This window comes from Xenia sp. Carnegie-2017, unplaced genomic scaffold, assembly GCF_021976095.1.
Source record: "Xenia sp. Carnegie-2017 unplaced genomic scaffold, XeniaSp_v1 HiC_scaffold_41, whole genome shotgun sequence".
In the NCBI taxonomy this organism is placed as follows: domain Eukaryota; kingdom Metazoa; phylum Cnidaria; class Anthozoa; order Malacalcyonacea; family Xeniidae; genus Xenia; species Xenia sp. Carnegie-2017.
The window spans coordinates 332,072-342,808 of NW_025813506.1; the positions used below are offsets into that span (position 1 = coordinate 332,072).

At 36.3% G+C, this 10,737-nt stretch overlaps 1 protein-coding gene across 1 annotated transcript; it reads right to left on the reverse strand.

Annotated features, from left to right (window-relative positions):
* Positions 1-4,455: 4,455 nt before the first annotated feature.
* Positions 4,456-5,139, reverse strand: LOC124456076 (uncharacterized protein F54H12.2-like). Its single transcript, XM_047006612.1, has one exon. The coding sequence runs from the start codon at positions 5,137-5,139 to the stop codon at positions 4,456-4,458; it is 684 nt and encodes a 227-aa protein (XP_046862568.1).
* Between the last annotated feature and the right edge of the window lie 5,598 nt (positions 5,140-10,737).

The window sequence follows — 10,737 nt, forward strand, 5'->3', positions numbered from 1 at the left end:
CATTGTAAAATAAGAGGTTTCACATTGAATTTTAAAAATAGCTTGCTTTTAAACTTTGATTCGTTAAAAGAAATGATTTATAACTATGTAGAAAAACCATCAACTGTAGAAATAGCAGAATGTAAAATAGTAAGAGCAAAATGGTCGCGCAATCTTGTAAATAGAAATCAAATTAAAAAATATCAAGTTGTCTTTGACAAACCAATAATAATAGACGAAGGTACCGATACCATTCCTTATGGCTATCGTTGGTTTCCGACACTTGAAAGTTCCTACCATCAGACTTCTCCCACACACGATGCGGTGACGGATGATATTTTGTTTACATCCGTTCATCAAAATTGTGCAAGAAAATGACATGGAAAGCGGGTCTGAAGAGGAGGAAATTAGCAAGTCGATTGATTTAATGATAACCGACTCCGAAAATGATGAAGAAGTCTTTTCCGAAAGACAATCAGATATGGAGTTTCTAGATGACAGTGCTCAATCCAACAGTGAACTTTCATTTTACAGACAAGAGGATCAACAAATATAATGCCAATGCAGGTAAATTAAAGGTACATACATATACTGTATACATTTTTAACAACAAAAAAAGATGAATAGTTTTGAATCAATGAGAAGCAAACTAAAAAACAAATATACATATTTTTAGACTGAGGTTGTTTGACACATTTCTACACTGGACAAGGCTGACGATGATTGAACACGATACGCAGTCATTTCTATGTGATCGGTATGTACAGAGGGGAAACAGCGACGACAATTGTGAACTATGCAATACATCAGCATTATACAGACAAATATGGAAACTAACGTAGAAGGAACCAACACATTAAAGTTGACAGTTTTTTCTTTCGCTGGTGGAACAAAATACATAAACGATGAAGGCGATACCAATGATTCTGACGGTGATGGTGATAACAACAAGGAGGGTGATGAATGTAAAGACGAAGACGACAGCTGCGATTGAAACAGTGGTGATGCTGGTGATGAGGATGGTGGTAATAGTGGTAATAACGACAACAGAGGTGATGACTTTGACGTTGAGAATGATATCGCTGAATGTGGAGATGTTGATGACGTTGACGGCGAAAACAGCAAAGATGTAAACGATAATAACAGCGACTGTGATGAAGTTTAAATGGAGGTTGACATGTTAAAAAAATCAGCGAGGGATGAACATAAAAGTTTCGGAGAGGCGACGGAACTTGAAATGATTCACACGGGGTGGACATAATTAACGACGATGGAAGAAGAGAAAAACTGACGAACGACTGAGGTAAACGATTTCTTGTGGCTGACGTACACGAAAAAAGTGGTGCCACAGACGAAAATAAGTTCACAGGCATCAAATACAAATCTTTTTTTCTGGTTGGACACGGATCATACAACACATTTAACATTGAGAAATTTACAGGACAGGACAGAGGGTTTTCACGTAAATCAATGTACATAAGTCTTGGGTACGCACGAATAACATCAAGTTCATTCACAGTTTTAATGTTGTTTCGTCTCAACAACAAAATCCTTATTCGTGTATCTTTTACCGTTCCGACAGGAACATGCTTCAGATTCATGTTAGAACATTCTAACATATGATATCTCTTCACATAACCACATTTTTCACCATGGGTTGCACATGCCGCCATAAGAAAAAAACATACAGACAGCAAGGAATTCATTATGGAAAATTGGAGAAGTTACAAACAACTCTTGTGAACTATGAATGTAGTTACAAAATGAATGAACGATTAAAAGCCATGCCTATGCTTGTGAGGATTTTAAAGTAAAACCCTCAAGTGCTTTTTCAAATTTTCTGTCATAAATATATGCTAGAGTAAGACTTGTTCATATGTAATCAAAGACTTTGTTGTTTGATTGATGTAGATAATTAGAAAAATATTTAATAAAAATTGCTCATTGTCCAATGTATTCTTAATGTATGCACTTTGTCACTATTTTACAAATACCGCCCCATTCAAACCAGTCGAATCATTCCTTCTTTCTTTGAATATGTCAAAATGTTTACTAGCGAGTGGTTATAAAAGTGAAAGCAGAACATGTTTGCTTTTATTTGCGAGACAATGGACGTACGTTTTAGAACACCTGCCAACTTTTAAGTGTGTGGTCAAAGTCAGTCGGGCAAAAGCTATTTGGTTAGGTCGATGCTTTATAATTTAAATGAACTTTTTTATCCCGTTCCGAATAAAATTATTTACTGTTATGGCGAACGGCAAAGTGAATTTGGTGAAATGGAATCGAAAATTCCAAACATTTGCTTCGTCGAAGGATTCCCTGAGAACTTGACCGATGTTTTGGAAGGATGTCAAAACTCTTTAGTCATTGTAGACGATCTTATGTCCGAGTGTTCTAATGATCAACGAATGTCGGATTTATTTACCCGCGGGTCACATCATCGCGGAATATCTGTCATGTATTTAACGCAAAATTTATTTCCGCCTGGTAAACAATCGCGAACTATAAGTCTAAATTCCCATTACATGATCATTTTCAAAAACCCTAGAGACATTTTAGGTTTCTCCACACTGGCACGACAAATGTATCCGAAGAAAATGAATTACCTTTTGGAATCATTTCAAGATGCTACAAGCCGCCCTTTCGGTTATCTAATGCTGGATATGCATCAGCTCACACCTGACAATATGCCTGTCAGAACAAATATCCTGCCTGGTGAAAAGCATATTGTCTATGTACATAAGTAATAATCATCGCCATCAACAATCATTTAAGCACTATGTCTAAGCGAATTAGGAACAATCTTCCGTATTTGCAAGTACTCGCAAAATCTAAACCAAAAATTCGAAAAGTGATCATCGAACATGGACCTTCTGACGTTATTTTGTGTATTTGTGAATGTACAGTGAACGTGTTAAAAGGAACTGTACCTATATCTGTGAATCAAAAACGTCAATTGTCGAGGTATAAGAAACATCTCAGAGCATTAGCCAACAAGAAAATTTCAAGGGCAAAGAAGAAAAGATTTTAAATCAAAAAGGAGGAAATCTGCTGACTGCGTTACTACCTCCGGTTTTGACAGTGCTAGGTAGTTTGTTGACAAAATGAAGCATGCCAAGCGTATGATTCTTGTACCTGAAGATGTATTTAACAGATACGAAAAACAACAAAAACTTGAAACTAGTCCGATCATGATGAATATGATGAATAAAGACTCGCAGCTCTCACATATTCTTCAACAAGACGATATGAGTGACGATCAAAGACAAAAACTTTTTAACGCAAACTTTGAACAATTCCTTAAATTGAAGCAACAGAAAGATAATCAGATACCCATGGTACGTGTGGTAGACACTGTTGATGGGAATGAAAAAAACATAATAAGTGACAACGAAAATCAGACATTAGCTGACTCTGTCATTGTACAAAGTGTGCCAAAAACTATGCTTGAGCGGGCGAAAGCAATGTTGCAGCGCCTTAGAACACACCCAAGTATAATATCTTGGGACGGTTCTGGACAAGTCAAACTTGAGGGAGTCACCATTCCGCAATCAAACATAACAGATCTAATTAGCGATGCTGTGAGAGGAAGGAAAAATTTCAATCCTAAAGGGTCTAAAGAATTCTTTCGTGTTTTATCAAAAATAAACATTCCTCGAGATTTGGTTAGGAACGATATGAGATGGAAGAAGGCTCAAATGGAAACTTTACCACGTGAAGAAAACGAAACAGTTTATCCTAGCTCATCAAAAACGAAATTCATAACGCCCAAAGCTTCCACTACACACAAGAAAACTCATTTACGTTGGTTAAGCTATTAATATGTCTTGTAAAGTATTTTTTCTTTAAATAAAAATCGCAGTTGATATCATTTTCCTCATTGTTGTCAATGAAAATATGTAAATACAAAATGCAAGCAATTAAGTCACACAAAGCACTTTTTATTCATTATTAAACACTTCAATCTTTTACAAATAAGTTTGTACTTGACTGATTTCCGTTGTTAGGGATTACACTAGTTTCTATTTGAAAATGTTTGTTTACAAAATTCGATACCTTCTTATCGTTTTCAACAGTATTACCATCAAACATGCTTACAATTCTACTCATACTATGGCCTCGCACTCTTTGGCTTAGGTAAAATATACAATATTGTCCACATACATCGGTCCAAATACTTTGTAATTTGCGTGCATTAAAATCCCAATCATAATGTTTCAAATAGTCTCTAAAGAATTTATGATAAGTCTCAGGCGACTGGCCATAGCTGTCGAAGAATTCGGCTTTTCGTTCAGACGGAAAGTAAAATGCAACCCAATGACTTCCAGGTTTTCCGTTGATATCGGTGTTTGCTATTAACCCATTCGGATAACTTTTGATTACTTTAGGTAAACGATTGGCTGGAAAAACACCAAGAAATTTCTTGCTTGTAACAGGATCCGATCTCAAAGCAGACGATATTTGTGAGGTGTTCATTTAACCAATGTAGTCATAGACAACATTCCTCTCCGAATCGATAAAGATCACGTTTTCAAACTCTCCATAGCACACAAGACTAACAGCATTAGTTGGTGCTGTTGAGAATTGTATGTCAATGGCAAGATTTCCTTTTTGCACTGTATTAAAATGTTCTCCCGTACCACACATATCAGGCGTCAAATCAAAACAGTACAAAGCAAAACCCTTTAGAAACTCATCACGATCAATTCCATTTCCGGCGTTCAAAAACATTTTTCCAGTGCCAGCAAATTGTGATAGAAATGCTTCTATGTATCTAGGATTGTTACCAAACGACAGCTTGAAAGGTTTAGATGGTAGAGATTTGCCGTTTACAGAAATGCCTAAGGATGAAACGTTGAAATGCTGGAAATTGAATGGGTGTAATTTATAAGCACCATTGAATGCAGCACTTGCAACAAGTCCGACGACAAGTGATTTCGGTACCAAACCATTGAAAAGATTATCTTTTTGCAACGATGGGCTTCCTGATGGAATGATGAAACTTTTGCAGTCCACACGCCTTACAGGGTAAACGGCTGGGCTTTTTTTCAGTGCAACTTCGTGAGACATAGCTCTACTAGGATTCACTTTAACTTTGCGAACTTTTAGATAAACATCCACCAGTTTCACTTTAAATGCTGCATCGTCATCGGATGCCATTAGGGCAAACTCGTCACTGGTACGGTTCACTACCACTTTCAAATCAACATAGCTAAGCAGGAGGCGTTCACCGAAGAAAACATCACAAAATATAGGGCCTCCCATTTCGACAATTGCACTTCTCGCAGTAAATTTCGTGTTTTCAAGCCTTTGTTTGGACTGGCGTTTGCTGGGTCGGCAACCTCCATTTTTGAAGCTTCGTCCTTGTAAAACAACGCAGCTGTCAGCTGGGATTGTTTAGCTGATGGACCATAATTTAAAAGTGTATCGATATATGCACGATAAGGATAAGTTCCTGTCGCTTGGGTTACTAGCTTCCCTTTCAAAAACACATCAACTTGCTTAAACAAACTATGCAAGAAATTGTTCACCGGTCCTACTTTAGCGCCATCGTCGAGATTTCCACCGTCAGCTTTCGTTACTTTGGCTCTGACCATCAACATTGTATTAGACAAGTCAACATAATCTTCTGTACCTGGCGCTAAAAAGGTAATCGGACCGTTTTCAGATACACTAGAGACAGGTGGATGGTCTATCCATCGCCCCTTTTCCAAACTGGTTTGCGTTGGGGGTACGAAAAATATATCAAGTTCACTTTTTGTACATTCTGCTGATTTTGGATGAACGAACTCCATATTTAACCGAAAATATCTTCTGCTTCTTTAGCTGCTTTATGTCTCTTGGCTGAATGGTAAATGACATGAGAAAACGATGCTTTTTTTTTGCCTGTTTCTTCTGGGGTTTTCCTCTTCCTGTTTGAGCAAACTGTTGTATACGGTTTACAGCTTTTTTCCCTGTTTCTTTTGCTGCTTGATTAACACGAGATTTTGCAGACTTTGTAAAACTTTTCCCTGATATAACATCACCCAAAACGTTTGCACCTGTATCGAGGGCAATTTTACCTAGAGCTTTTGCGCCGGTTTTTGCCAAAGGTATTGCAGCTCTAGCCAATCTACGAAATAAACCACCAAGACCATAACCCATCTGCCCATAACCTTTTTGCCAGGATGCTCCTCTAAAGACAGGTTGTGTTCCGTATCCTTTTTGCTGATTGAGATAATATTGAACATAATGGTTTGTTCTACTCATATTTTTTTTTCTTATGTAAAATAAGATAAGGATTGTTTTCTGAAATGAAGTGTCACTATCGACTTCCCTCGTTCAAATGCGATGGGATTTCCTAACTCGTCCCTTAAGAGAATTTCGATGTCCTCAAAAGATTTTGTTTGCACGGGTAAGTATTGGATATTAGTGAATGTTCTTGAAACAATGTCTCCATATTTTCCTTGAATAGCAACTGCCTTTAGTAATTTTACATTGACGTCTCCAACAACTTGCGGTTGTACAATGTTGCAATATACATACATCATGACGGATCCGTGCAAGTCACAAACATAAGGACTTTCGGTTGTTTTTAAAATCTCTACGTCTTTTCCGCCAAAGCCGAGTAAGACCGACATTTGTTGATTAAATGATATTTTGTAACCCTGTCTTACATGCACTTTAATTTTTTCTGTTCGCGGGTCAAAGCTCAATTTGATATTGTCTTTTACTTCTTTGTCAAGAGTCTCGTTAACTGATTTTACTAGGTCGAAGGCTTTTTCATACAAGCCATAGTCGACAAATACCGGAGTAGGTAGACCTGTTTTGTGAGTTACATATATATGTGTATCCAAACCTTTTTTCAACGTGTACCATGTATGAGGATATGTAATTGAATACAATCCTACTTCCCAATTACCATTTAAATTCACGACGTGAGGTAGTTTTACGCGAAAACCTGAAATCTTATTCTCAGGAAATACAGAGAGAGATGCATTACTAGGTAATGTTAGATAGAAGTGTGTCCCGCTCATCTTTAAGGTATAATGTGAAATGAAAAAACCATGAAAACGGTTACGTTTTATATATGTATTTCCGATGCTGGTACCCATGAATTAAATTTGTTAGGGTAGGCAGACCACTTTACAAAATATTGTACATTGCCCCCTCTACCACGTTTCTTAAGTATTTTTCAATCTCATAAACATCGTCTTTCTTGATGACTTTTGAAGTTTTTTCATAAAATGTTCCTTGAAGTTCGTCCCTTCATGATCTTTCAGTCTGTATACAGGAGGATTGCGCGGTATTTTTGACTTACAGTGAAAATTTCTTTTGAAAAATTCGGTAAATACCCCTTCTCAAACCTTCGTTTTATTTTACTTATTCGTACTTGGTTACCTATATTAAACTTATATTTTACATGCGAAGGTTTATTTAATTTGCTATCCCCGTATAGATTTTGCCGAATTCTATCTTCATTTTCACTTGTAACGTTGATCGGTTTTTCCTTAATGCTGCGATGCATGCTATGATTATGAGAATACAGAAGATCAGGAAGCATGTCAATGTATCTCATGGTTTTGTTTGCTGTGAAGTAGCGCCACATTTTAGTTTTCAGTGTACGTATCAAACGTTCAACGATGGATGCCTTCGTCTCGTTAAATGTATTAAACAAGGTAACGTTTTCTTCTGCCAAAGTTTCTTAAAGTCTCGATTAAAAACTCCGAGCCTTGATCCGTTTGAATGTGTGTCGGTTTACGCCCTGATGACAAAATCTTTTAAAAGCTTCTACCAACGACGATCCTGTTTTCTTTTTAATGGAACAGCCCATGCATATTTGGAAAAAACATCAATACAGATAAGAAGATAGCGATAACCATCATTATACTTTTGCAAAGATTGCATGTCTGCAAGATCCAATTGCCACTGGTCGTCAATACCACTCACTACGACACGATTTCTTTCAAACTTTCTTCGAATAGGTTTATGCAAAGAGTATGCGTCTTGTTGCATGAGCCATTCTTTAATTCTTTCACGACTAATGTCATATATTCCTTCTGCCTTTACATCGCGGTACAAACGTTCAACACCTCCGTAGCTTCCAGGACGTTTTGGATTGAAGTATACACCGGCTAAGTACTGGTCAACGTTACTCATGACAATGTTCTCGTGATAATAATTTTGCAATTAGATGTCAATTTCTTTTAACTACTCATTATCGACGGGTTCAATGTTTTCAGTTACAGGCAGTGTTTCTTCTATCGCATTATCTGTTGGAAGTTTAATTGCGGCGGGTCCATAATTTTAACAGTTTTACTTGTGTATCCTGCTTGCAAATGACCCTCAAGATTGAGATCGTTGCGTCCGAAACTTATACCCAAGCGAAACATTTTCTGACGATTATGATTTTTATCCCTTTTGCATTTCTATTTTCACGTTTGCTGCTACCGATTCCCATTTTCACAATGACATGGTCATAAAACAACTGAAGTCAAAATGCAATAACATTGAAATTTATATTTTATTTTTTTTTTTGTCAAAGCAATTACATAGTTGATTTGTATTTCAGTTTACAACTACAATCAGCATAGTCAAAGAGATGTTGAAAAAAAGGAGGACGTTTTGTCTCCGTGTAAATTAACATTAGTTCTACCCAAGTAGCACTAAACAGTTTGTCAAAATATGTCTTGTGAGAGTTCGAAGGTCCACAGTTCTTTAGAAACTTAAAGGCTTCACATATTCCATTCCAGACATGTTCGCGATTAATTGTTTCGACTGCTCGAGCTGCAAAATTGAACCAACGATCTTCCTCAGTCATCATTTCTAAAACGTTTTGATACTCTACCCAAGGATCTGCTTTACTTTCATCCTTTTCAGCTCTTCGTAGCTCTTGAATCTTTTTACTTATAAAATCGACGAAAATCAAATTGATAAGATCGCTGTGACTAACTTCTTCAAACTCAACAGTGTCTGCATATATCTGATTAAACATGTGTGCCATATTTTTTGTCTTTTTTCAAAACGTCCAAAAGCAATGCAATAATGTACAACGCAAATAACATTTTTTAAGACGATAGTTCGACTATAAAGTGAATCGTGTAATGAAATACACAATGAGGGCTTTAAGACATTTTATTGGATGCTTTAATAAATTAGATAATATTTCTTGTCATTTGTTTCATTTCCCTTTATTATGATAACCTATCACATTCAACATTCCCCCGCTAAGTTCGTTTCCGGTTTACACGCGCACGCCCTGTTTACTTCCTAGGACTGGAAACTAATTGACACGGGTAAGAGCTCCGTTTACTTCCGGGACCATACCTGCACCATAACTACCAGCATCTTGTTATCACGAGGCAAACAATGAACTCAAAACTAGCTAGAAAGTGAAAGAGAGGGCTTGCTTTGCTGGATGTCTCTACACTACTGTTGCGTTCAAGATTGTAGTACATCTCCCTAGGTGTGAAAACGATTGGCAAAAATAGCTCCTCAAACGTGTCAAGACTTTGAATGCGCTCCACCCACCTAGATTTGCAAGCACTTTTCAACCTTTTTTTTAAAGAGTGTAAGCAATATTTGGTGATATTGGATTCTAGTAGAAGCAGCCTTGTATCACAAGAATTAAAAAAAATTGCGACTTTTTTACTCTTTCCAAGAGATTTCTAACAGACTAAAGAGAGCACGATGAAGAAATCCTGAAATTAATCTATGGCTATAGCAATGAGTGTCGATGGTAGAAACGATGTTTCTATATATGTCATTATACATCAATATACCGTAAAGAATAGGTAGGTGGCGCGGTGATTTGAGGAGTTTAGCAAATATAGAGCTACTGCACATTTATGAATACGATTCAAATAATGTTATACATTCAATTTCATTAAAGTCCTGTGTTAAAATATGTTCGGGATTTTAAAAATGTTTTTTGTACTCGCTGCTCATTCAAATGATTCAGTGCTGCCCTAAACCTTTTGCATTTGCTGAGCTTCTTAGCTTGATCATATCGTGAAAAGGACGTCTTTATGATTTTTTACGAATTCTAATTTTCGAACAATAACTTCAATTGAAATTTTGACTGAAAATAACATTTTGCTATAAATGCTTTTATAAACTTTTATCAACTAATGTTCATTCAACCGTTGTGTGTTTTGTATTGATTTAAGCAAATATCTCTTTAATTGATTTACACATTTACACTGTCGTTGCTACTTGCAGATCCAGGGTATTTAAAAAACACACTGCTATAAATATATTTTTAAGTCATAATATGTTACCCCTATTTTAATTGGTATTATTGGTATTATAGTCTTTAGATATTTATGAAGAGCTGCTTCATTGTTAAAACTTGTACAAAAATAGTATTTTGAATTTAAAATTAGGCCTTACAAGGATTTCGAATTCCCCTAGATGTGCCTTTGTTTCTGTCTAAAAACGTTCTAAATAGGTTATATTTGCTTTCATTCTGTTCCCTTTACAAAGAATTTTTTGTCTTTTGCTGAGGTTTCGCAACAGTTGCATGAATCCCGACACTTTGCGTTTAATTGCATGCTCTTTATTGCATTTCTTGGTAATAGTTTGACAAGTGTTGCCGGTCATGTTTATACTTATTTTAACGTTTTGTTATTCTAAACAGATGATATTTGAAATTCATAAAATACTAAAGACAGAGATAATGCATAATGTTATGTGCTATCCACCACCAGCGCACTATCATCAGTGTAAATCCGCTAAACTTGCATTTTTATAATATCTTAAACTTTTAAAAAATTGCGA